Source organism: Marmota flaviventris, chromosome 2, assembly GCF_047511675.1.
Source record: "Marmota flaviventris isolate mMarFla1 chromosome 2, mMarFla1.hap1, whole genome shotgun sequence".
Taxonomy (NCBI): domain Eukaryota; kingdom Metazoa; phylum Chordata; class Mammalia; order Rodentia; family Sciuridae; genus Marmota; species Marmota flaviventris.
The window spans coordinates 162,386,878-162,414,578 of NC_092499.1; the positions used below are offsets into that span (position 1 = coordinate 162,386,878).

General features: G+C 37.6%; 1 protein-coding gene across 2 annotated transcripts in view; it reads left to right on the plus strand.

Moving 5' to 3' along the window:
* Kif16b (kinesin family member 16B) overlaps nucleotides 1–27,701 on the plus strand; it is a 300,714-nt gene that overhangs the window by 214,686 nt on the left and 58,327 nt on the right. Inside the window, exon 24 of one of the 2 annotated variants that reach the window (XM_027921573.3) lies at nucleotides 17,797–17,886. The exons of the other annotated variant lie outside the window; for it this stretch is intronic. Coding sequence (XP_027777374.1) covers nucleotides 17,797–17,886 — 90 coding nt within the window. The remainder of the gene's footprint in view (nucleotides 1–17,796; nucleotides 17,887–27,701) is intronic. 2 annotated transcript variants of the gene reach the window in all.

The following is a 27,701-nucleotide window of genomic DNA, read 5'->3' on the forward strand; positions in this document are numbered from 1 at the left end:
GTATCAGGGTTTAGTATTAGAAACAAACATGAATATACTATCCCTCCCCAGAGCAAGTGCAGACTTGCTTTGGACAAAGTGCAGCTATTAGAATGGTTAGGTGTGCCAGTATCGTGCCTTGTATCCTCCAAGTAATCTCAACAAGTCATTTAACCTAGCTTTGCCTCATCTGTTAAATGGGAACAGTAAAACCCACTAGGCTGGGATGAGTGGGGAGTATGTAATCTTATATATGAAAGTACTTGAAATAGTGCCTGCCACATACTAAGTGCTGTATAAATATCTGTTATTAAAATTTAATAGAAACAAAAAAGTTTAGAGAATGTGTAAGATTTAACCCTTGCTATCCCCTCAGTGACTTTTGATGTGCAATTATGTCTGAAGTTTTGGGATTTTTTTTTTTTTTTTTTTTTTTTTGGTGGGGGGAGTATCTTATTCTCCCTTAGCATTCTGAACTTAAAATTAAAGAAAGCCTAAAAGAAAACCCACAGATAATTAATTCATCCATTGTCATTATTGAAATAGAACTGCAGCTGTCTTGCACCTGTTACTGAAACTTTAGCCCTTCGTTGAGATTTTAGTGGTTCTGTGGACATGCAGTTTTGTACCTCCATATAAGAAGTACTATGAAATACTATAAACAGTTTTGAAGAAACAACTTTATGAGTATTTTTTCATAAATTTTTACTTTTAAGATCTTATGTTAAAATCATTTTAACTGTTTTTTATTTAAAAAAAAAAACATGTTTGCAAACTTTTTCCATCCATTAAGATATACCATGTATAGAACATGTTTTCTAGAATAGATAGTCTCATTATGGGTAATATTTTGGATACTAGTTATTCTTTCTTGTTGAGTTAATGGCATTTAGGAAAAGTATTATTTGAAAGGTAAAAAGTATTATTTGACAATAGACTCAACAGTTTTAGGCTTTTGTAAGGAAAATCTGATGTTAATGTACATAGATATTTTATATTATTGTACTTTATCCTTTAGAACAATCTTTGTTGCTTCTTTTTTAAAAAGTCAATTTGTGTTTGACATCACCCTTCCCTAATGATCTTCAAGGCTGTCTGGGGTTCTGAGTGCCCACTGTGAACCACTGTGCCTTCTGTGACCAGTGGGACAGGGCCTTGATGCCTTGCTGATGTGGGACCCCTGATCACTGCATGGCTTCCTGGTGGTCACTGCCAGTTCACTTAGAAACCCCTATGTGAACATACAAGGTATGAGCCTCCACTCACTGATTTGGCAGGCCCTAGAGAATCTGGGAAGAAGACAGGTATAAAACAGAGAGGACTCACTATGCCTCATCTGTAAAATGGGGATAATAAAACCCTCCCAGCTGGGTTGGTGTGAGGAATGTGAGTTTATGTATGTGAAATGCTTGAAGCATGCAGAGGGGTGGCTGCTGGTATTCTCTTTCTGTCAGCTTTCCCTGAGCCCACTGCATCCCTTCTGCTTCCTATCCTTTTCTGTTCACCCTTTCCTAGATTGGACTATTTTGTGGTGCTGGGGATCTAAGCTAGGGCCTTGCACATGCTAGGCAAGTGCTCCATCACCAAACTACATCCCTTAGCCCCAGGATTTACTAGTCTTTTTTTCTTCATTGGCCATTTTCATTTTAATTTCTAATTTGGTACTTTTCATGGTTCTGTTCATTGTGGAATGAAGTAGTCATGAGCTTATTAGGGAGATGTTCCAGGTCAGGCACAGGGGAGGGCAGTAAGAAAAACAGGCATTCACAAATGCTCATCTTCTCATCCCTGATGGGTCCTGAGGGGGTTCTGGTCACTGATCTTTAAAAGGAGAATAACGGAACTTTTCATTAAACCATGTTTAATTCAAAAAGACTGTCTTTTTTATTTGCTTTATTTTGGTGGACTAACAACAGCTTTCTTTTATTAACTTTTAGATAGATAAGTACATAGGTTACTATTGTTCAGTCTCATTTAACTTTGTAAATCTACTCCATTGAGGCATCATTTATGTTCAGTGAAAAGTGCACACTGTGGAACCTGCCCCATCTAGATTTAGGATATTTCAGGCACTCTAGAATTTCTCATGCCTCTCTGCAGTTAGCATCCTTATGCAGCCTTCAGGTAAGCACTGATGTGCTCTCTCCAGCTACAGGTTCACTGTACCTGATCCAGCCTGCCAGAACATGGCCTTTCACAGCAGTAGTCTTCTACATCTAGCTGCTTTCACTGGACGTGATGTTTTAGAGATTCATCCATACAATTAGTACAGTGATCATTTTTCTTTTTCTATCCGGAGAGCATCCTACTGTATGGATATATCTCAATTTGTTGCATTCCTTTCTTTTGTTGGTGTTTTTTTGTAATGTTCTTTCCTGATGATGCAGAAAGTTGTCCTTCCCTTTATTTTACTGAACCCTGGAGGAGCTGTGCCTAGGAACCCCCCAGGTCATGTCAGTTTCTGTTTCCTTGGAGTTAACCCGTCCAATAAATCCTAATAGCACATCCTTCTGGGACTCTGTCCCCATATACATAAAGAAATGCACCTCCTGCCAACAGGTGTCAGAGATGAGGCAGGAAGCAGAAGAAGGCCCTGTCTGGCTTCTCTGAGCTGAGGACATTTGGCACTGAATATTACTGAATGTCACCTGCTGGTCAGTAGCATATATCTGTAAAATATGTGTTTTTCCTAAACTGCAGCTGCCACAAGTAATACCTCTCACTGAAGACAGCTGTCATCTTAAAACTCCCTCTTCTAAACTTTTTGGTGATTGATACATGAAATCAGTTACAATGCATTATACTTGCCATTTTCAGTTAGCTAGGACTAGAGTGGATAAAATTTAATTTTTAAATTACATTTTAACATGATACAAAACACCAGCCAGGGAAATCTGTAGTTAAGGCTAACAGAGGTTGTCATACTCATTTGTCGTAGAAATATGACATTGTTTTAAATTCCTTGCATTTTAATTTACACAGCAACATGGTAGTATAAAGAAATAAGCCAATGCTGGTGTAATTTTTATATTTTGTTTCTTGAGAGTTTCTATTTCTATAAAAAAGGTGATCTTTACAAGATGGTGTCTTCCCATCCCCTTTCTGGAGTGGTGACATATGCAGTAATGTTCCCCATTCTCCAACTACCACCCAGTGTGCTCTCTTAGCAGCCGTGTCATAGCTCACAGTCCTGTTTTTTCCTGTCATTGTTGTGTTTATCACCAGTCTTCCTCTGGAAGCATAACCTGCCTTTGTCAGTATTGCATAGCACTGAATCCCAGCCTGCACAGCGCTTGACTGGTAATGGTCACCCAGGACAGATTGCCCAGCAATGTGACTCATGTGAGCCTGGTGTTCTTACTAGGCTTGGCCTGCTCAGAGCTTCAGGAGTGATTAAGTGACTGAGTACCCTTTGTGAACAGCCCCCCTATAAGCTCCTGGGCTCCATGTGTATCTATGGATTCCATCAGTTACTGATTGCCCATTGCTCTGCTCATGGCGTGGCGGCTGGCTCTTAGTCATGTAGTGAGAGTGTGGGTGCATGCAGCTTCTGGATTGTGTCGGGTCCGAGGATGCTGGTCCCTCCCAACTTTCTTTCTCCTGCCTCCCCTTCTACCTTCTCAGCTTTACCTTCCAGCTCACCGGCTCACAAACAACCTCGCTCTGGGAAGTCTTCGGCACCCATAGGTTAATTTAGTTTTGTTTTGGCTCTTGTTCACAGAGAGGTACACCTCTAGGCTCACTGTCCACTCTTTGCATATTATCCTAGGCACCTGGACATTCTCTGTCTCCTTGCATATAGAGGCCCATGTTCTAGTCTCATCTAGAACAATGTGTTCACACTCCTCTGTTGATCAGGAAAGTGTGGGCCCTTGCCTTTTCTCAGCCTGAGGTAAGCTCCTTTGACCGGTGTCACTTTGGTCCACTTTCAGGCCAGAGGGTTATAGGTCCACACACACAACTTATCTCAAACACACAATGTCCAACCCAAAACCTTCTCTAATCCTAATCATCTGATTCTGAAGTCACCATAGGAGCAGTCTCCTCTTGCCCCCACGTGCTGCCTCATTTTGCTCTGATTGGTGGCCTGAGAAGTGGGGAGAAGCAGCGATGACATGGATAATGAATGACAGTGAGGAAATATGACCTCCAGGAAGTATTCCAGCCAAATGTGTAGACCATCTGTAGACAATTACAGAGAATCCCTGTCAGTGGCAGTCATTTTTCTTTCAGTCATGTGACTTTAGATTTGTGAGCCCTCCCTTCTAATCAGTCTGTCCAGCCTTACAGCTGGGAGATGCTTAGCTAAGAGAGGTCTCACATCTGCTGAGCCCTCCCTGAACAGAAACGATTGAAAGTGAGTTGTGGTAAATTGCAAATCTGAAGGGTGCCAGTTCAAATTAGAATTTTACTTTTGCAATTGAGGATCACATGACAAGGACCACAGGGCCAGGGTGTGACACAGTTGAAGAACTGTATTGACTTAAGGTAGCAAGAGCAAATGTGGCAGAAGATATTTTTTATTTGGCCTAGAGAGATTTTTGAAATTTTCCATGAGATGTCAGCATTTTAACATGAGAGACTTGACATAAAAATCCAGATCTGCCAGGTTTCTGTCAAAAGTCAGAAAACATGGGAACCAAGGCTGACATTCTTATAAGGACAGAAGCTCTCTTGAAGTTGCAGTTTGTGCTCCCTGTTTCTCCATAGACCTCAGGACCCCCATCATGGAATAAGTTACCTCGAGCTGGTAGCCCCCATGGATGTGAAAAAGTTCACCCACACAGTGCAGAAAGGCTCGAAGACCAAATGCCATCTCTGTTCGTGGTTTATTAAGTCAGTTTAAACACCCTTAGAATAAGGAAAAAGGGATTGGCTGACAGAGCATTCTACCTTACCCCTATCCTGTCTCTCTTTGCTACCTCAGCCTTTCCCACTGATATCTGCTTACAAGGACCAGAACAGAATTTTGAGCAAGAAGCCATGGCCGAGACAGGTTCCCCAGATTTAGTGCCCTCTCCATGGGGGACAAGGTTTAGATACATCTGGCCAGTGGCATGCCGTGGACAGCCCTGGTTGTTATCTGCACTTCTCCAGTAGAACATTAATAAGGCAGAATAGATCAAGCTGGTTATCACCAAAGGTGGTCAATTCAGGAGTGACACAACTGTCAACCCAGAGGGGACATATCATGACCTAGCACTTTTCTCCCTTTCTGTCTCAGAGTAGCATTTTTGTCTGTTCCATCATATCACATTTTTTGGTAAATTCATCTATCTTCCATATATGTCTTGTAGGTTAACAACCAGCAGCCTTTAATTTAGTGGACTTTATGAATTTCGTTGTGTCTCACAAGCTTCCTGCTCACTTCTTATCTGTTCTGATATGTCCTATAAATTTTGCTTATTTAGTGACCATGCTTGGCCCGTCTTAGGAGCTTCATCCATGCTCCACAGCACAGTTGGATATTCTCAAATAATATAATAGCACACTGTGTTTCATGTTACCTTTTACTCACTGAGCCTCTCTGAGTTTGTTCTTGGCTGATTTCTGTGTGCAGTTGTTTGGATCCCCTCCTGAAGGAAAGGAACTAACATCTGTCAAGCACATTCTATGCCTTGGGCATTTTACTAGACATTTCCACAAATATGGAAAATGTACCAAAATGGGAGTATTATTTATATTTCATGAATTAGGAAATTATGAGTGACTTACCTAAGGTCACACAGCTATTAAGTAGATTCAGGTCCCAAATGCCCCCTTCTTTTTTAAAATGTACCTTCCAAATAGAAATACTTTCTACATTTTTTTTTAGAATTTGAGGACATGTTTTAGTATTGCACTAGATGTGGTAGCCACTTTCAAATCCTGTCTCTTTGCAAGATTGGCTGTTATTTTTGTGTGTGTTAACTTTTTTTTTTTTTTTTGTAGTTGCAGATGGACAGTATGCCTTTATTTTGATTAAACCCAGTGCCTCACACATGCTAGAAAAGTACTCTGCCACTGCACTACATCCTCAACCCCTTGTTTTAACTTTTTATCTTGAATTTTGACCAAGTCACAGTTACTTTGTCAAGAGGGGCTATTGTTAAGACTTTGACAGACCTGCAGAATTTGATGGTGGATAGACCTGCCAGGAATCATGAAGAAGAAATGGCCAGGAAATTTGCAGTTTGGGAGTTGCAGTAATCACATTTACAGTGAGAGAAATTTCTCTTTATTTGGCAGAACAGAAATAAGAGCCATTCCAGTCTATTAGATAAACTGTATACACATATATCTTTGAGAAAGACTTATTCCCAACTTGATAGAATATAAATGTTCAGAAAGAGTAGTGTGCTGGCATCTGAATCTGTGCTTATTAGTAGCCTGATAGATTACCTCCCTGCATGTGTATTAGCATAGCTGAGACAAATGGCGTGCTGCAAATGCTGTGGCCCATCCAGATTCAAATATTTAGTCTGCATGCTGTTTTTAAACATAAAAATCAAACAAAAGAACTTACATTAGAACTTGAGGGATCACATTTTATTCTAAAATCTAAAAGATTTTGTTTATTAAGCACCCCTCTCATTTCTTTAAGCACTTTGTCTTCTACTGAAAAATGAGGAAGAATGTGGTTTTTACCTTCCCTGGTTTTCACCCAAACCAACTAATTTTTTATATTGCCTTTACTTAGACATTCATGTTTATCTTCACAAAGTAAATGCTGCCTCTAAGAGAAATGACTAAGAAGAAATGAGATTGAGTCACAAGCACAGACAGAAAGTAGTCATTAGCTTATAGCTGTACTTTGAATTTTCTACTTCACTCGAATTTCTGGTTTTCTATATGAGTATGTTTATTCTGTCTCCCTTGACTTCAGAATTTTTGAAGTTTTACATCTCTTCCTAGAATAAAATGTTTTTAAATAAATCACAAAATCATTTGCGAAACTCCTCCTTTTGCAGTTGATGTGTATGAGAACCCTCATCTTTCAATGGTGCATAATCTGATATCTTTATTTAGGAACATGATCTCGGAGCCAGGAGTTACCATTTCCAAGCATATAGCACTTTTCTAGTTGCTTCACACTTTTTTGATTCATATGCAGGTTAAGTTCATGAGTCCATTTTAAAGATGAAAAAGTTGAGACCTGAAGGAATCTAGTAATTTAGCCAAAGTAACATAGCTAATAAGTGACTGGGATAAAGCCAAGATCCAAGTTTGTGTTGATTCGGAGCTTTTCATTATTTCATTCTCCAGTGATGACTGATGGAGAGTTTACATCCATTGCTTTTTTTCTCAGTATTTACATAATTTAAAGGAAAAACGCTTAGGCTGTTATTCTTGCCATTTCTCACAATTTTAAAGTAGAATAATTCCCCCTACTCCTCACCTGCTTCACAGAGGTGTTAGAGGGAGAAGTACTTTATCAGTAATGATCATAGATTTGAAAGGTGTCCATCTTCTCAGAGTTTCAGGGCCTTTGTACATTCTGGCAAATTTATCTTCATTCTACCCTGTAAAGTAAGTGTACAAAAATAAGTAGTATTACCTCCTATTTTGAAGATTTTGAAATTCTAGCATGAAGAAGTCATTATTTCTGGTTATTGCAGAAGGCTGGGTTCGAAAGGCCAGATAGAAGGTAATTTAGCCAAAGTAACACAGTATTATTTGATTTAGGACCACTTCATAGCTGTCCAGAATATGGGTGTTAATTTAGTACTCAGCCATTGAGCTCATTTCTTCATAGCACACAGATTCAGACCAGGTTCACTAGCCCAATGCTCTGAAACATGTTCTATACATGTCTGTCAAGTGTCTGCACAGAAGGAATATCTAGATTTTCGTGGACAATATGACTGAAGAATCTTTTATTTATATAGAGCTTCTATTTGTATAGAGCTTTATTATTCTACAAGCTCCATTGTTTGCCCACTCCTGTTACCAACAGAAAGGGGAAATGTAGGGTTGCAGTTAGCTTCATCTTTGCTTGTACAGTACACCATCTTTGGGACCAGCCTCTTCCCTGAGTTGCCTGAGACAGAATTTCTGCAACTGGTTATGCTCCTAGCTGGTAGGACCCACTGCAGAAGAGAGAGGATGCCTTCTCAGTTCAGCAATTAGTTATACAGCTGGTGAAATGATCCAGATGGCAGTTATTCCCTTGTCTCCAGAACCCTTGGACGGCTGATGTCACAGTCTCTTTTCCTTTGTGTCTACCTGGCTAACAAAGCACAGCCCTCCTCTGGATTCACCAGAAAGAAAAATAAGTGAACATTCCTGAAGTTTCCCTTGGGGAGTGAGAAGGGATATACATTGCACATGTCTGAGCAAATAACTTAAAATATCCCATTAGACAGTTGTGTCCTCCCATAGTACCAGCTTTTTCATTTATCCTTCCTAGATATTTCTGGGAGCCCCAACTGTGCCTTACTAAGTGGAGGAATTCAGCTCCAGCCCCTTTGGCCTGGCTCTCATTTCCAAGCTGTGTACCTAAAGGACTATGGTACTCTGGAACAGGAAAGTCTAGGTTAATAAAATCCATGCTGTTAAAGTCAATTTAGAGACTACCTTTTGTTTCTTGTTGTGTCATTTATGAGCCTCATACTCATCTGCACCCATTCTTATCCCCAAATCATTTATCACAGTGTTTCTTCTAAATCAACACAATGTTCTCTACAAAAGGAATTTGATAAATGCTTTGCTCCACAATTCTTTGCCCTCTTCCTTATCTCCCCCAATGCCTACTTGCTAAAAACTTTAAACAGTTATAGATTAAGTCAGAAAAGGACAAAAATGCAGGTCATTCTACTGCACATAGTTCAAGAGAGAAAAGGAATTAGAAAATGTAGTTTTAAAATGTTTGTTTACTGAAAAGAGACCTTGAGCTCCCTTGTCTCTATTATTCATTTATTTATTATTTAGCACATATTTATGTGATGCTTGTAATTTTTTAAAAGACCATATTAGATATATTAATATACTGAGGAACAGAGAAAATCAATAATTACTTCATTCGAGGAATAGCTGATTCAGGGAAGAGAATCACATGCAGAAAAATCAAACAGCATAGAACAGGTGGGCTTATAGAGGGTAACTGGGAATAGGAAAAGATAATAGAATGAATCAGACATTACTTTCTTATATGTATATATGAATACATGACAAATGTAATTCCACATCATGTACAACCAAAAGAATGGGGAGTTGTACTCTTTATATGTATAATATGTCAAAAAACATTATACGGTTATGTATAACTAAGAACAAACTAAAAAGATAGACATATTTTTTTTTTCTTTAAGAGGAATTGCTAGATTTCATTGAGTGGAGATGAGAGAAACTTCTAGGTCATGAGAACACTAAGGGCAGAAAAGTATAAGTGATATGTTGATATCAGGAAGTAATAGAGTTTGAGGCTAACCTTAGGGACTCTCAGGCTGAAATAAATAAGGAAATTAAGTGGAGATAGAAAGGTTTTGAAGAAAGGAGAATGAATGTCATAACAGCAGCATTTGGGAAGGTCTTGAAAGGATTCTCAGGGAGTTGGTCTTGGGGACCTTAATTGTTCCAGTAAAACAAGACCATTGTGATGACTGAGAATCTAGAACATTTTTGAAATGCTCATCACACAGAGAATCTGAAAGAATTTTCAAGGTATAACTGTGCTGAGTCAAATAGCTTACATTTCATGAAACTGCATCTTGCCTGCCTTAGGGGTTGTCTGCAGCAGTGCTGGGCCTCCCAGTGGAGGCCAGGGTACTCCATAGGCTGCCTGACTTGGGAGATTTTTCTGATGGGCTCCCTCAGAAGGAATTTTGAGGTGCTTTCACTCCAAGGGCAGGAAGAATGGTCCAGAGTCCATCCTGGGTCCATGAGTGTCCAAACTAAAAGGAAAGAAGGAACCTGGGAGACTTCACTAGAGACACCAGCAGACTCAGGATCCATGGGATATGTGTACACACTGGAAATCAGACAGCATTGGTGCTGTTGGTCCTTGATGACAGATTTGGTGATCTTGGAGATAGATCAAAACTGGGAGTAATCTATGGCAGGCTGTCATCTCTATGGGATATTGCTGTGCTTAATGGGATGTTGGCTTCATTTATCACACCAGACTTAGTTCCATTTCCAACAGTTGTCTGAAGAGATTTTAATAAACCTAATGCACTAATGCATGTTATCATAGAGATCCATACATTCTGAATATATTTTATGTTTCTCCAAACACATTTAAAGTTTTGTTGCTGCATAAAAGATTTAGTAGAATTAATAAATTGGATTCTGACATCTTGAAAATAATGGGGACTTCATGAACTTAACTTTTTGCAGCCATAACTTTACTGATCAGGCACAGCCAATATATTTTTATTTGCTTAGAAAGCAAACATTCACTAATTGTACCTATTATTTATTGTAATACATTTTCAGAAATAGAAATAAAGAAAAAGACTAAGATAAATGTAAATAGAAGTTTCAGTCTATCCACACCCCATAAATCGTCTTGCCTCCCCTACTTTGGGGAGAGTTTGGATAATATTAGTTTTCATTTTCCATGTCTGAGGAGCTTTTAGTTCAATCTTATGCATTGATGCTTGTTACTATACAGATACATACATTTGGAATATATTTTATGTTTCCTCAAATATGTTTATAGTTGTATCATTGCATAAAACTTTATTTTGCAAAAGTCTGAAGAAACTTTTTAAACATATTAGATCAGTATTAAACAATGTCTTCCAAACTATTGCTAATTACAAAGATTTTTAAAAATATATGTACTTGAGGTAGCACCCCCAAAAGTCATTAAAAGATGTTTTTGAAGAGAATTCTACAAGTAACTGTTTAAGTGGGGGCCAGTCAGAAGGTTTTCCTGTGGATGAAAAGCTGTTGATTCTGCTTTTCACACAGATAGATGCACACAACCAAATATATATCGATGACAGATCTTAAAAGCAACACAATCCTTAAACCAGCAAAATATGTCTGTAACATAAATTTGTGGGAAGCACTCAATCTAGAATTGTTTATAAGTAAACGCACTCCATCTTTTAGACATGTTTATGGTGTTTAAGTTGCAGCTGATCATTTTATGACCCAGGAAAGATGGATTTGTATCAGCAAAATTATTCAGAAAGAAGTAATGAATTTGTTCCTCAAAGATATGCAGTAATGATAACTCACATTCTCCACATTAAAGAAAATAATTGAATATTTTAGGTTTGATATATAAGTTGTACTGACCTGCTATCCCTTGCCTCTAGACTAATATTCTACCCCATGCCCGATTTAATTTGGGATAAAATAGGATTTTAATGTACATTTTGCCTTTCTGCATATCTTTTCCAAACTTCTGTGGCTTAAGAAATGGTGAGTTTCAGTGACAGAGATGGGATTTTGACCATTTTCCTACAGAGAAATTATATTTCCCTTACTTTCCATTTCTGAGATGATTGCTAATGAGCTTCATTTATCATCATTGTTCTCATCTTGTTTATATGCTGATAGACAAGGGAAGACTTCAGTATATAAAGTAGGAAGCTTGAGACTTTCTCATACTGTATTTAACCTGAATCCAAGTGAAAATCTCAAGTGAAATTCTCAGGTGAAGACTTTGGAAATCTCTTTATGCTTCATTGTAAATTTGTGTTACAAATCTATTGAGAATACACCATATTCTTAGAAAAAAGAAAAAAAAAAAAAACCACAACAACGTACTTTTAGGAGATTACCAGAACAGAGCATCTGCAACCGAGACTTCAGCAGCCCCCGCATTCTCCACTTTGAATGATCTGAACCAATCCTGAATTCTTATCTGATTTCAAAAGCAAAATAATCTTAAGTTCCATAGTAGGTTCTCAGTATAGGTTTATCTCTACAATGAGAATTCACACACCCCCACACCTTGCCAATTACTACCAAAGGCAGAGGATTTATTCCCTTAGGAGTCTTAAAATCTTGTAAGGTAGAAAGACATATAATTAACATTTGATATGTAAATTATTTAGTGCAATATTAATTATATAATTAGTGTCTGTTTTAGTCAGCTTTTTTGCCACTTGAACAGAAGACCCAATAAGAACAATTTTAAAGGAGGAAAAGTTTATTTGGCACTCATGGGTCAGAGGTTTTAATCCATAGACAAGTGAAAGTTTATTGCTCTAGGCCAAGTTCATTGCTCTAGGCCTGAGGTGAGACAAAGTACTCCTGTGGAAACAGGAAGCAGAGAGTTCTATTCACCAGGGACAAAATATAAACCCCCAGATGCATGCCTGTAGTAACCGATTTCTACCAACCACACTTTACCTGCCTACTGCTACTGTTCATTTAATCCATATTAGGGAATCAGTGATTTAGGCTCTGATTTAGGAAGGAGGAAGAGCTGGGATACTGCTGAGACAGGAATTGGGGGGTGAACCCTGCCCTGGAGGCTGGACAGCGACCCTCCCCTTGCAGAAAGGGATGTATGCCGTAGGAAGATATTCAAAAGACCTACAGATATGCTGTATTCTGTGTTGACAAGGTGTCTGGAGTGTGAGATTTTTAATGCACTGGGAGCTGGGGTCAGCCTAGAAAAGGCTCCAAATGCCTTGCTAAGGGTTTGGACTTGAGAGGTTGTTGGAGCATGGCTATCTAATTTTGGAGCAGCCACACTTGCAGTGAATTTCAGCAAGGATGCTCAGATTTTAACCTTCATCAGAACCCCTGATAGGAGATTTTTAAAATGCAAATTGTTTAGCTCCTCCTCAAAACCTGTGATTCAGTAAATGTGAGTAAGACTTCTGAATATGCATTTCTAAGAAGTTCCTGATTGAAGCAGATGCTGCTTGTTGGTATCCCTCTTGGAGAACCACTGTTTCAGACAGTGAACTGAAATATTGAGGACAGAAGTCATTGAGATGTGTATGTGAAGTTATTAAACTAAGTAAGATACAAGGCAAAATCTTTCATTAACCATAATACGCCTGTAATGATCTTTATCATTCAATATTTTTGAGAACTCACTACATTCATCATATTGATGGTTCCAGAGAGTTTCCTTTCCAATTCAATAAATGCAGGTTTCCTTGAGCTCATGGGTACAACAGACCACTCTGCACCTTTCCTGACTTCATTAAGCCCAGTTCAAAGGAATACATACATTACAAAGCTTCATATGGGCTTAGCCCTCTCACCCTTGGGCCATCTTTTTCTTTCTCCTCCCAGTTCTACAACAGACAATAGAAGCATCTCATCTACTATTGTAAGCACTAGAGGCTACTATCAAGAAAGCAGAAAGGGGTGTATTGAATGCTTTGTGGGGACACCTTATTTAGGAAGGGATTTTATCTTCTTCTTGCTGTCTTATCTTCTTATGCCTCAATGTTATTCAGCCACTTAGCTGCATCCTGTCCTTCCTAGTATTTGGCACGTGTGGTTTGTTACAGAAATTGGTGTCCTTTGTAAAGGAACTATCCTAGGACTACCATAGGAAAGAAGAATGATTCCCAATATTGTGAGGTAGGTTTGAAATGCCATTTCAGTAATCAAGAGATTTTTTTTAAAAAATCGTTCAATGTTAATGAGCAGTGATAGCAGCAAAGAGGAAGAAGCCTATAGGTTAAAGCCCCACAAGATAGGTGTGCAGTTTACCTTGCCCTAATTTTGTTCGACGTCATTTTAAAGCCTTTTCTGCTAAAAGTGTGTGGTTGGGAACATTTCTAGTTCAAGTCACTAAGAATGGAAGTATATTTAAGAAAAGTCCATCATGGGGCTCAGTCTTTCGACTATTCATTCAGAATGCCAGTTATGTGTCACATACTCTTCTAAGGAGCAGTGACCAACAGATAAAAAGCTACCTGTCCTGAAACTTACATTCTAGGGGGGAGGAGAACCAAAAATCAAGATATTTTAGTAAACCTAGACCATGTTTGGTAATCAGAAGTGCTAAGTAAAAGAAGAAATTAGAGAAGAGAATAAAGTGGTGTGAAATGGGAAAAGGGGGTTGCAATTTGAGATAGGATAGCTTAGAAAGGCATCACTAAGAAAGTGACTTTTGAGCAAAGACTTGAAGGAACTAAGGGAACTAGTCATATGAAAACTTGAGAAAGAACATTCCAGAAAGAGCAAAGCACACACAAAGTCTCTGTGGTCATATTTGCTGTGTGTATGTTTGATGTATACTAGAATAAGCAAGGATTTCAGAGAGAATGGGAAGATGGTGATTGGAGATGAGGTCAGGAAAAGATCCTTTTAGGTCAGTGACTTGAACTTGTGCCTGAGTGAGATGGGACCCTGAGAAGGTGTCTCATTCAAACAAAGAAATGGCTTCATCAGATTGAATTTTTAATGAGATCACTTTGGTTACTTTATTGACTGTATTGAGAAAAGAATGAGGGAATAGTGGGAAGGGAGACAACAGCATGAGCAAGGGAATCAACAGGGAGGCTGCTAAAAAGAATTGAGCCAAAGATGATGGTGCTTAAAGATGGTAATGGTGGTAAGAAAGAGCCAGAGTCTCATATTGGCAGAAAGGATTTGCTGACAGTATGAGGTGTGAGAAAGAGGAACATTTAGGACAATGCTATGTTTGGGGGTTGAATAAGCAGAAGAATGGTATTTTCATTTACTGAGACAAGGAAGGGAATTGGATTTGAGTAAGATTAATTTTGATAAGTGTACCATGTTAAGTTTGAAGCACATATAAGACATCTAAGTAGCAGTAGGATATATGAGTCTGGGTTCAGGGGAGAGATATGAGTATCCAGGGAGTCATAGCATGTAAATTTAAGGTTATGAGATGAATGAGATCACCAAAGGAGGGAGTGCATGTAGAAAATAAAACATGTTCCAGGATTAAACTCTCTGACTCTTTGATGTTTAGAGGTCAGGGAGATGAGAAATCCCAGCAAAGAAAAATAGGATAAGAAGAGAGTGTAGCAACCTGGAAGCCAAGTGAAAAAGATTTTAGAAGAGAGGTATTAGCTATGTTAAGCCCTCCCCATAGGTCAAGTAAGATCAAGACCAAGAATTAACCAGGGGACTTTACAATATGGAGATCACTGATGACCTTGGTAAGAATAATTTGGGTGGAATGGTGAGTAGATTGCAGTGGACCCAAGTGATAATGAAAAAAAAAAAAAAGGAGATGGTGACATGAATAAATATTTCCAAAGGAGTTTTGTTTTAATGGAAAGGACAAAATGTATTGATGACAGGAAGGAAGAGGAAGATCAAGATAGAAAGTTTAAATGATAGAAATAATAACTTGTTTAGATGTTTATGGGAATAATGGAATAGAGGAAACATGTTTGTGTAATGAAGAGAAAAGAAAATGGTTAAGTTTTTTTAAATTGCCATGCTTTTCAGAGGGCAAAAGGATTGGAGCCCAGTGTTCCTCAGGGTCGACCTTAACTAGGAGCATTAGTACATCTTCTGCCTGGTAACAGGAGAAAAATGAAGTACAGAACAGATGGTGATAAACGAGCAGACCTGGTCAAGGGTGCTTGTGGAAATATTCTTTTGATTGCTTCTATTTGAGAGGGCTAGTGGGCAAGTGGTTCCTTGGGGAAGAGCCAGCTTTCAGTTAAAGCAAAATTGAAGGGGGTATTCACAGCAGAGGCTGAGTATCTAAGGTATTTTGCGGATGATTAACCATGAGTCCAAGTAATATTATGGAAAGATTTCAGAAGGAGGATAGGGAGCAGGGGGCATCAGAGTCTGGGTCACGTGAGAATCCTACATTTCTCCTGGTAACTTTGTTTGCAATCCCGTCACAATACAGCTTGGTCTTACCTGGGAGCTATCCTGAATCTTTCTCCTCCCAGGGTACAATTGAGGTTCAACTCTTAGGGTTTTTCTGGCAGCAGGGAGAACACCAGCAACATGGGAAGGTAGAAGGCCCCTGCAACCTCCAGGTCCCTTTTGGATCCCTAGTTTGTGTCCAGCTAAAACTGTGCATTGCTGTGCTCTGGTCTTGAGAAAGTCCCCATCCCAGTTGTTGTGCTGGCCATGCCTCTGGGTCTATTGAGGAGGGAACTGAAGAGGAAGGGCAACCAGCTTTGCTGCCAAGAGCCATGTTTCCCAAGCCCTAGTAACTTGAACCTACCAGTCCTTGAAAACTTATCACAGCTGCAGAGCACATGTACTCATGTGTTTACTTACTAATTTACAGGAATATGTTCACCTTTTTTTTTCCTTATGAAAATAACTTTTTCAAGGAACTCATAAAAACCTGCCACAATCAAAACATTATTTTAAAGCAAATGAATACAGAATCAGAATGATGAATATTAAAAAAAAAAATGTACATTCTCATATGACCCCCAAATCATCTCATTTAAGACTTTGGGAAGAGTGAACCAAAGAAGGACTGGGACTCAAAACTTGATCCTTCTCATAAAACTACCTGCCTGGGTATTCTCCTCTTATTGCTTTTCTTTTCCTATGATGCCCCTGGGATTTACATGCAGGAGAATTCAGCTGAACTATTGTCTTTAAGAAGGGCACTTCTCTGATATGCAGGTTAAGATTTCCCATACAGGGACACAACCGATTAAAAGGCCCTGAGGTGGGAGACGATGTGCATTCAGGGAGTGTAGCAGGAGTGTAAACACCTGAGGAGAGAGACCCCTAAAGTGAGTGTGCTATAAGTAGTCAGAGCAGGTTTAAAAAAATTAGGTCTTTTCTAGGAGTAGAGTGAAGCTATTAAGTGTTCTTAAGGAAGGAAGTAGAAAAAAAGATCCCTTGATAGTTGTTCAGAGAAGGGATTGGAAGGGGCAAATGTAGATGTAGACATCGGGAGGGACTCTTGCAAAATCTACATGAGATCCAATAGCCTAGAATAAGATGCTAGTGATGGCAAAGGATAGAAGGGTAGAGCTCCAAGAAATTCTTAGGAAGTAAAAGGAGCACTACCGAGCACTTGTTTGAATTGGCTAAGTTAAGAGAATGGTATTCTGGGTTGGCTTCAGCATTCCCATTTGGCTGGCATGGAGTGGTAAATGGTAGTGAAATGTGTTGAGATGGACAACACCAGAATTGAGATAGGAGAATATGTCAAATATGGCAACTTGGAAACATCCGAAGAAGAGTGTCTTCCAGGTTGGGTACATAGGTCAGGAACTCAGAATGGTGGGAAATGGAGCTAGGAATTCAAGATTCATTAGCCTGTGCTTTAGGTCTGTTTATAAAGGACAATGTCGTCTGCCAGCCTCTCTCTTACTATGATAAGTTGATATGCTACAGAGATTTCACTCTAGTCAGATAGCTAAGGGCTGGATTGATAATTGTTCCTCTAAAGAAGGCAAAATATATTGTGCATTTAAATGAATAATCACAGAGATGCAGTAATAATCTTCCTTCTATTTGTCCTCTTCCCACTCCTGTCTACCACTTTGTCTTCTCTCCTCCTCCTCCTCTTGCCTCTTCTCCCTCCTCTTTTCTCTGAGTCTCCTTCTCTAGCTTTTTTCTCCTCCTGTATACTGTAGTAGACTCTGGTGACAAATTTTGTATGGGCACACTACTGTACCAAAAAAGTCATCCTGTGGGATTTTCTCTCTCCAACCCAAGTGAAGAATTAAAGGACAGTTTTTGTAACTGATTAATAAGTTACCATTGGCCCCTCTGGCATCTGCCACGTGCTGCTTGTACCCATATTTGGGATCCAAAGATGCACATTTAATAGAGTGCAATTATTATTTATAAGTTCTATTTATGCAACTAGATTAATGTTTTTAATTCTAGGGAATTTTACATGCTGATCACTTTTAATTTAATTTTTAAATTATGTTTTTAAATTTTTACTTTTTCTTCTAATTAATGCTGATTCATTTTTGTTTGCCTGGTTAATAGATTACTGTCCTAGATGAGACATGGACTGTATTCAGGCGTTACAGTCGTTTTCGAGAAATGCATAAAACATTGAAATTAAAGTATGCAGAGGTAAGTTATGAAATTATTATCTCCAATTAAGAACATTCATTTCATAAAGTAAATGAGCTGATTGCATTAGCAATGTCCCCCATCTCTCTCTCTCTCTCTCTCTCTCTCTCTCTCTCTCTCAGTATTAGCTTGTATCACCAAGTTTTATTTTAATTACTCATCTATCAAATATATCTTTTTAGTTTTTGTTTTTTATTTATATTCTACATTGTTTAAAGGTTTTTGAGTACAAGATTTAGAAAATAGTAATAAATTAACTCCATCTTTTTCATAAATTTTATGATAATTTTAAATAAATTTTTCAATCAATTTGTAACTTCTCAACTATAAAACCTATTAAAACGAAATAGTAATAAATTAGTATAGATTTTTCCATTTTGTCTCTTAAAGAAAACTACATCCATGCTTAGATGTCTACTCAATGAGAAACTGAGACATGAGCATTATTTTGCCTTCAAATATGGAGAAGGGGGACAGATAGCAATATGAATTTATCTAGAAACAAGAAAGTATTTTATGTATGAGACCAGATGCCAGGGTGTATTGATATAAGCAATCTTTTCCTTTCTAGAGAAATATTAGCTTTTGAAATAATTTCAAGCAAAGAAAAGCATTCCTAGAATGGATTTGTGTTTTCCTAATGATAAGGATGAAAATGATTTTACTTTGACTATAGGAAGTCTGTATATGTATATCTCTTTGAAAATTTGGGTTTAACTGTCTGCAAATCAATGAATAATCACTGTCTAATTAGCCTGTTTTCACTATTGATTTTCAGCACTATTTTTATAGTTTATGACATCCTAAAAATAAATTTGTCAGACTTTTGTCCCTAATTTGGTTCATATTAAATAATATTTCCTTAACATTATGGCTTCTGCCCTTTTTTATCTGACTTAGAATACAAAGAGAAATACCTATAAATAAAGGTTCCTTGATGTGTAGAAGGACCTTGAGTTCAGGTAAAGTTGAGTTGTGTTTTAAATTCTATTATTCAGCTTTCACACTAGTTAGTATTCTGATAAAATTGAAGAAGATTCAGGTAGGAATTACAGTTTAGTGTTCCCAAGAGGCTTCAGTTCCAGCAGTAAACACATAAAATTCAAACTATGAGTTCATTTCTATAATTTACCCTCCATGTCTCAAACTAATATTAACAATAAAAAGTAGAAATATTATATACATATTAAATGTAAAGAGCAGCTTTTTCTGAAAGTGAACTTTGCAGCTTATTAACTAGCTGGCTATGAGTTACTACATCAGTTCTTTAATAATGTATAGTTTTTGCACATTGTATTAACATCACTGAATTCCCAGAGTAATAGGTAGAAAAAGAAAGAAAAGGATGCAAGTTTTACACATACACACACTCACATACACTCCCACTCATCCTATGATTATATTCATACCAAATCTAATATTAGTTTAACCTATCCCATATAAACACACTTTTCTAGATTTCAGTAAAATAGTAGTGGATAAAAATAAAAATCTCTTATATATCTTAAAATCATATGGAAAGAGCCTCAAAATAAGGAAAAATAATCACTAATACTTGACAATTAAACATTCCACATTGTAGTTGCCAATTTAAGTAAGTTGCTTGCCTTCCATGACAAATGTCAGGGTGATGGAGCAGAAGTTGTTGGGCATTTTAGTATAATTTCTTTTCAGTTTGGGCTCTTTGACAAGATGGCATTCTAGTTTCAGTATGAATTGAAATATTCAAAAGAGTTTGAAAAGCATCAGTATACTTCTCTAATTAGTGTTTTTAAAGAAAACTAAATAAATATAACATAAGCAATCTTTGAAGATATAATAGAAGAAAACTTATGCGATTAAGAATGATGTGAATCTGAAAATCAAAGAGATTTCTTGATACCAGGAAAAAATAATGAAGAGATTATTACATGTAAAATTTTCTCAAGGGGGAAAATGTGTATTACAAACATACTTTAAAAAATGAAGTGACCATCAAATGAAGAAAATTAAACTGGCTTCATTTATTACTCACAACAAGAGCAACTCTATACTTTGTATACAGATGTGAACAAGACAGCCACATTCTGTCCTCTCATGAAGTAAAGAGAATAAACAAATAAGGCAATTTCAAATAATATTAAGTGCCTTATAGAAAATGAAACAGGGTCTAATTATATGGTATAAGAGTTGGACAGTGAGCACTTTTGAGGCAACAGGCCAGGCAGGCCTTTCTGAATAAGTGAGGTTTGAGCTGAAACCTGAATGTTGAGATGAAGCAAGCATGAAAATCTAGAGGTAGACACATTTTAAGTAGAAATAACAGCAAATACAAAGGCTCATGGTGGCAAGGGCAAGTTTGGTGTGTTTTAGGACTAAAACGCCTGTGAAAAGTGGCAAGAGTGGTAGTAGGAATGAGAGGGCTAGGTAGAGACCTATCAAGTAGGGCCTTGACCTATATTAGTGCATGGGAAGGCACTGCAAAGTGTTCAAATAAGAAAGTGATCCAATTTTTACTTTTAAAAGATCATTTTAATGGCCATATAGACACAGATTGTTGGGATAGTTGAGAGCTTACATCTAGAAGTCTGTTTTAGATATTTAATTTGATTTTAAACACTTATTTGGAAGTTCCAAGGAAGATGAATGAAGTATGCCTACAGATTAAAGAGAATATTATGAATGATCTCTCAGAAGGCATGGTTTAGATCACCAATAAGTGAGAAAAATTCTTTTATTTTTGTCTCAATTTTTAGCCAAGTTTCAGCGTTAAAACCATTAGACTCATAACTTCTACTAACAGAAGTCCCTTTTCCTGAAGACATACTGACAATTGAAAGGGTAACCAAGAATGAAAATTGCATTTTCATGTGGAGTTCAAGTTTGTAACTTATAATTACTTTATTAGAAGGACAGAAAAAATTAGTTATATAAAGGAACTGTGAGACACACATGTGCATATTATTTCAGAGAGAAAAGATAGATGATAAGTGATTTGAAACTATGTAGTAAGCTCCTAAAATACACTGTGTGTTGAAAGAAGGCATGCTGGTTTAAGCCCTTGAGAAACTGCTGATGGTGTTTTGCCTTTCATTTGCCACAACTGCGACCCATTTCCTCACCCTTTCCTGAGTGCTTACCCTGTGCCTAGTATTGTGCTTAGCATCTCATGGTGCTCTTGACAGTACTATGAATGTAGGGGCCTTTACCAGCTGAGAGTGAGAGATGTGAATAACATGCTTCATGGCACACAACCATGAGTACAAGCCAGTTTTGAAACCAGTTTGACTCCATTTCCCATTTCTAAACCAACAATGATATTAAAATTTGGTTTTAAAATGCACATGATCTATTAAAACATAGTAGCATGTTTTTCTAGATCTAGATGAAACATTTCAAAGGAGAAGAGCATTGTGATTCAACATTTTCAAAAGGAAGTTGAAATACAAAATTGAATATCATCCATATATTGTTCTGTAAATTTGGAGTTTCTTTTGTGCAGCTCAGATTCATATTATCTTGCTTGCTAAGTGTATGTTGGGACTTGAAATCAGTAATGTGCTTATTGGGAATTTGTCAAGTATTATTGCTGTCATTGTGTAATGTTAATCTTGAAGTAATCAACTACTTTCAAATAGCCTACTTGGCCTGAAAACATCCTAGAAATCACTTGACTTGTTAAAGACATAACCTCTTCAGGAAAGGCAAAGGGTTGATACAGAAGGATCCTGAAAATTTCCTCCCACAGACAACTTTTTGATAGCCAGGTGGGAACATCATTTCTTTACCTAGCTCCTTCACCAGATCATGCTCATTATTTCTGTGCAAGTAGAGAACTAATCTTACTCTCTTCATACCAAGAGTAACAAAATTTTCAATGATAATGTGTTTTTTTAAAAATGATATGTATTAAATTTTCCTAGTCATACAAGGTTCAAGTTTTAGATCAAGTTGGAAAAATACTGAAGAGCACAGTGAAATTCAAAATACAAAGAATTTGTAATATGCACACCAAGGTAGAGAATCTTTTGTCACCTTAAAACTTCAGTTTTTGTCACAGCTTATAATCTTTTGCAACTTTATCTAAAATTATATCCTGTTCTTTCACATTTTCTTCTGGAGTTTAGCCATGTTCTCTCCTGGAGGATATACTCTAAAATAGTTTGATGTGACAGTTCCTTTTATGGAGATTCTTTTTCTTTTTCTTTCTCTAATCTTTTTTTTTTCTAAATAGACTACATGTTCATGATAAAAGATTGACATTATTCAAAGATATATCTAGGGACTGTGAAAGTGAGCCTTAATCTAGCCCTCAGAGATACCATTTGCAGCACTTCCCAGGAGATCTTCCTGGATCCAACTATAAATTCAGAAGCACACGCTTTCTATAAGCCATACTTTGCATGAAGGTCCCTGGAAAGGATACAGGACAGGGACCACTGCTTGCCAATAGGGCAGAGGCTTGGTGAGGGTCTCCCAGCATTCTGCAGCATTCTACAGAGTTGTCCAGGAGCCTTCGTCCCATCTCTCCCTAGTAATAGCTTAGGTGCATGGAGATGAGACCCACCTGGGCAGGTGCAAGAACCTCTCTAGTTTCCCCATGCCACAGGAAACCAGCACTGTTACCAGTGGAGTGTGACAACTCCACTGGCAGAATTTGCAGCCTCTACAAGAAGCACATGGAATTATCAGTCATCTCACCTACAGCTAGGCTTCCCACCATCTAGCTCTCATTCTCCCTGTCCAGAAGCACTTTATCAAGAGGTGGTGGGGAGATAATCTTTTCCATGAACAGTATTGCCTAGTAACAAAATTGGCATTTTCACCTTATCAGGTTTCCAGAATCCTCTTGCTAGACATTTGGGTAGTTTCCGATTTTTGCTGTTAGGACAACTTCTCTGAACATTCTTGAACATGCTTACATGTCTTCTGATTTGAAAATTTCTCTGTGGGGGAGGAAAAAAAAAAACGATTGCTCAAATGTCCTGAAAGACTTAATTTATGAAAATCCAAGCTCAGGAATGAATACACAGGAGTTGGGTAGGCTGAGAGCCCTAAAGATCATCACCCTTGGGATAAGGTTTTAAGAATTTCTTAGCCACCATTCAACTGAGTCTTCTAATTTCCCTGTTTTCTCACATTCCTGTGATTCGTGTTTGGTATAATTTTTTCCATAAAATGTGTTGGTCAACTGAAGACCCCTCAGGGACACTTTATGTACACTTGGGTGGCAGGCCAGTTAAAGCTGTGAGGAGCTGTCGATCACATAATATATGTCTCTGAAGAAAATAGAAGGAACTTAGGGTTATTACAAGCAAAGTAAATGAATGATTTGGAAGGCAAGACCCCCGGCTTCTATCAACCTACAAGTGAGGCATGGAGGGCAGGGAAAAAGCAGAAAACTGTAATATGCTTTATATTGTATAGTAACAAAATGTTATGAAGGAAAAAAGAAAACTAAGTTCTTTGCCCTCTATACAGAAGACCAAATTAGCTGCTCATGGTCTTAGCTCCTTTGCAAGTGCATGCTCATTTTCTGTTTTCAGGTGTGCTTGTATGAGTGGGCCGAGTTCTTCCCACTGGGAATGCTACATTATTCTGGATGGTTAAAATTGTTGGTTTATTTTTACTTATTCTTTTTTTTTTTTTTTTTGACCTTAGCAGTTTCTTTCAGATTTAAAATAGGCTTCCCCTTTTGTTTCAAATTAATTTGTTTTCTTGATATACTGACATGTATTATGCAAGACAATAGCTCCTTCTGGTTTTCATTCTCTGCTGCCTTTCATTGACCTCATATGGAATCTTAATCGAATTAAATCCTGTGTTTTCAAATTCCACATCTGTAAAATGATAATGCCACAGCCAGTGTGTAAAAGATTGTGAGAGTCTCAGATAAAATAAGTTATTGAAATCAACTATCAAGTATTGTGCAGCATCTGCCAGATTAGCATGTCTTTGACATTTTATCATGCTGACCATTTCTATAGTGTTCTTCTTTCTATATGGAAACTATGTATTTTTTTGACTTTATTAAAGTGAGAATAAGCCTTTTAAATATCAATCAAGTTATGGTTCTCAGAAACAAAATCCTGTTAAGTGTTCCCTTTTTGTTTCTCTGAGGAGGAGGTAGAGTTACTATTTATGTCTAGTGTCCATGAGGTTTACTGGTGAATCCAGATCACAGTGTCTGGGAGTCCTCCAGACAGAAACCTAGCCCATCTAGAAGTTGAAAAGAAAAAGGAAAGCTTTGAAAACCACATCCCTTTTTTAACCATTAAAATAAATAGTAAAGACCTAGTGTCCCTTTATGGCGTTTTGGATAAATGGTCTTATCGGCTCTGAATGTTTTTAAGAAAGTAGTATGACTTGGGACAGGAAAGTCAAAGAGTCATTGAAAGAGCTACTGATTCTCAGAAGTTCAGCAATGCTGTCTAATTTTTGAAAGGACTTTATTTTAGTACATTTAACAAGGAGTTCTCCCTTCTGAGTGTTACAGCCTCATGGAAATTACTATGAACTGAATGTTTGTGTGTCTCAAAAATTCATATCTGAAATCTAATTCTGAATTTGTTGGTATTAAAATGAGGTCTTTAGGGGGTGATTATATTCTGAGGGTGAAGCCCTAATCAAAGGGATTAGTGCCCTAACACAAGGTGCCTCTACCACCATGTGAGGACATGGAAGCTGCCAGGTACCCAATCTGCTTTACCCTTGATCTTGGACTTTTCACCCTCAAGAACTGGGAGCAATAAAGTTCTTTTGTTTACAAATTACCCCATCTAAGGTATTTTGTTATAGTTGCAGGAATAGACAAAGACCAGTGCCTAATTTCTCAGGAGAATCTTCTCAGAATGAAAGGGGTTATTTAGAATTAATCATTGAGGACTTTTTAATAATGCTCTTAGCTAGAAGTGATTTGGAAGCAATTTTGTGTTGGTCTGCTTAGAGGTCAAAGAATGAACAATGAAAATGGGGCATTTTGTCTACCAAAATGTGGTCAAAACAAGTGCTAAGGGAACTTTTAATGTCCGTGCCTGGTGAGAGTATATGTTTCTTAGAATAGTCCATGCTGCCTACCTATGTCATAACTAAGTCATCACAATTTGTGAAAAAATCAGAGTCACTAGAGTACCCAAGTGTCAAACACAGTCAGCCTCAATCAGATGCATCCCTAAAGGGGCTTCCTTCTCCTTACAAATCTGAGTGAGAGAAATATTTTGAGAGCCTTCGAGTGAAAATGGAAGATTACTGTGTTACAGCAATTGTTCTGTCTCACAGCTAGCATTCTCTGGGTGCCCAGTAAATACCAGTGGGAGGGAAGGAAATAATTAGTCAAGAGGTTATTTAATTTGTATGTGGACTTTCAGTTTGCACTGATGAAACCATTTATCACCTTCTATGTTCTCCAAATGATTTCCCCAATGCAGCACCAAAGAAAGTCAAGAAAAAAAAAAGCTGGCTCCTGGCTTCATATTTGTCGTTGATAGCTATTTTCCATCTTTCATTGAAATGCATTCTAGACTGTTTTATAACCAGCATTCCAAATTTAATATAAAAATTGCAAATCTGCTCACCACCCAAATTATAACGCTACCAACCGTAGCCACAGGGAGCATCCGGTAAGCCTTAGATAAATTTATTCACACCAAGCCCTCAGCTTCTTTGAATTTTTTAATAGCAAATAGCTAAAAAGCCAAAAATAGAAGGCCACCAGCATTCTGACCTGGTATGTTATCAGGGACCCAGGTTTCTCACTTTGTGGTTTGTATTATACTATTTTCTCCACCCAATAGATAAACAGCATTTAAATCACTACTTTCAAGGATAGGTGGAGGAGCAAAGAACATTGAATTACCTTGGAAGCCTTTCCAAAATATGTCAACTCAAGCCCTCAACTAGGAAATTCCGCTTTAATAAACCTGAGGTGAGTCTCAGGACCATGTATTTGGGGAAAAGCATCACCCAAAGGATGCTCAGTGGACCACTGATTAGATATTTCCTGTCCTTTCTTTTGCATTCACCTTGAGAACTTGAGTTGATTTTTCATTATTATAGATCATTAAACTAAAGAAGTGATATCTAGAGACAGATAATCTTGAATATTGTCAACATTAATAACAGACTCATTCAGACCTGAACAATGACGAAGAAATGTCTCTTCAGTTACCACAGATGTAGACTTTTATCCTTCTTCTTTGCAGCAAGTAAGGAAACTTGTACAGCAACAGGCTCCACCTGCCAAGGGACCATAATGACTTAATGTGTAGTCCAGGTTTTCATTTTAGACAAGAGGGACCAAACACCTAGAGAGAGTTTTGTTCAAGACCTAAGAGTGGGCAAGGTTCCTGTCTCCTGATTCCTTGTTCTTTGTCTGACAGTGTTCCTCTTCATGACAGTATTCATTCTACAAGGGCAAATTTACAGAATGCTCTAGATGAAATAAAAAATGAGAAAATTCATTCCCTATAAAAATCAGTTACATAGCAAGTCCCCATGGATGCTAACTAGACTACTAGAAATTTTGTTTCTTCTATTCAATGTCATTACAATGACAAGTTCCTGGCATGATTCAGTTCCTGAAAGAAACAATTAGCATCATACTAAGAGATGGAAAATATAAGCCTTTGAGTTGGTTCAACTTCATATTCTTAAAATTGCAATATTTAATATTCACAGATCTGGATGTTCTTTCAAAAATTGTTGCCGCATACATGAATGTTCTCAGATCTATTTTCACTGGCTCATGCCTGAATGAAATTGACACTGGCTTTGGGAAGAATGAGAACTTCATGTGGAAAAGATACAATCTTTATACAAATATAACTGGAAATTGATGCAATCCTAACTACATTTCCAAGTATGATTTTATACCTAGGATGATTCCAAGGTACTTGATTTTAGTACTTTGGTGAGAAGAGGATAGCAGCTTGCATTAATGATGTGTTCCAATTTTAATTGTTGATTTCCCTGGACCACCAACAAAAATTTCTACATTGCTCCTTCATACAACACATACTTCAGAACAATGTAGTATGTGACAAGTCCTAAGAGAGGCACAGAGCAGGTGGCTCATAAGTATTATGCCGTGTGGGCTTTAGACCTCTGATGGTATAAAGGTAACTGATTGCTTCCTAATGACCCATCTAGGTTATCCCGAACAATTGCTGCTTCATGCCACTAACAAATCAAACTTAGAAGAGAATTGCTTATTGTTTGTGAGTATATTTCTCAGTGAAAGCTGTTCTTTTAAGGCCTTGGGAGCTGCTATTAATTTTGAGTAGTCAAAAATGCTTCCATCTAGTCAGCTGTGAGAATTATGGCAGCCTTTTGATGAGTTTTCATTTCTCAGAAGCTGGAGTGGCTGAAATTTACAGCCACAAACTTGCAGTGTGCAGATGTTTCAAAAACTGCCAGTTATATGTAGGTATATATACTTGCAAAAGACAGGTTATAGCTGATGTGACCAATTAGAGTGTCATGTTAAAATTTTTTCTCCCTTCTGTAAAACTTGAGTAGTAGTTAAGTAGCCATGTATCACTGGAGTAAAGAAAATGACTAGTAAATAGGAATGGCAATAAACTACACTTTTATCAAGTGTTAACAGAAGTCAGATATTTTTCTTTTATTAGTAAAGACTCCACAACTTTATTAGTTCTCAATCTTTCTTTTTCCAGTGATTTATAATCCAGTTTTAGCTATTTAATTGTTAAAAATCTTAGAAGATAAGCAAGGCTTTTGTTCCTCATTTTAATTTCTTTTCTATATTTATGACTGCTGTTATTTGTATCCAAAGTAATGACATTGCCATTTATTAAAACCTGTGCAGTCTGTTGCCT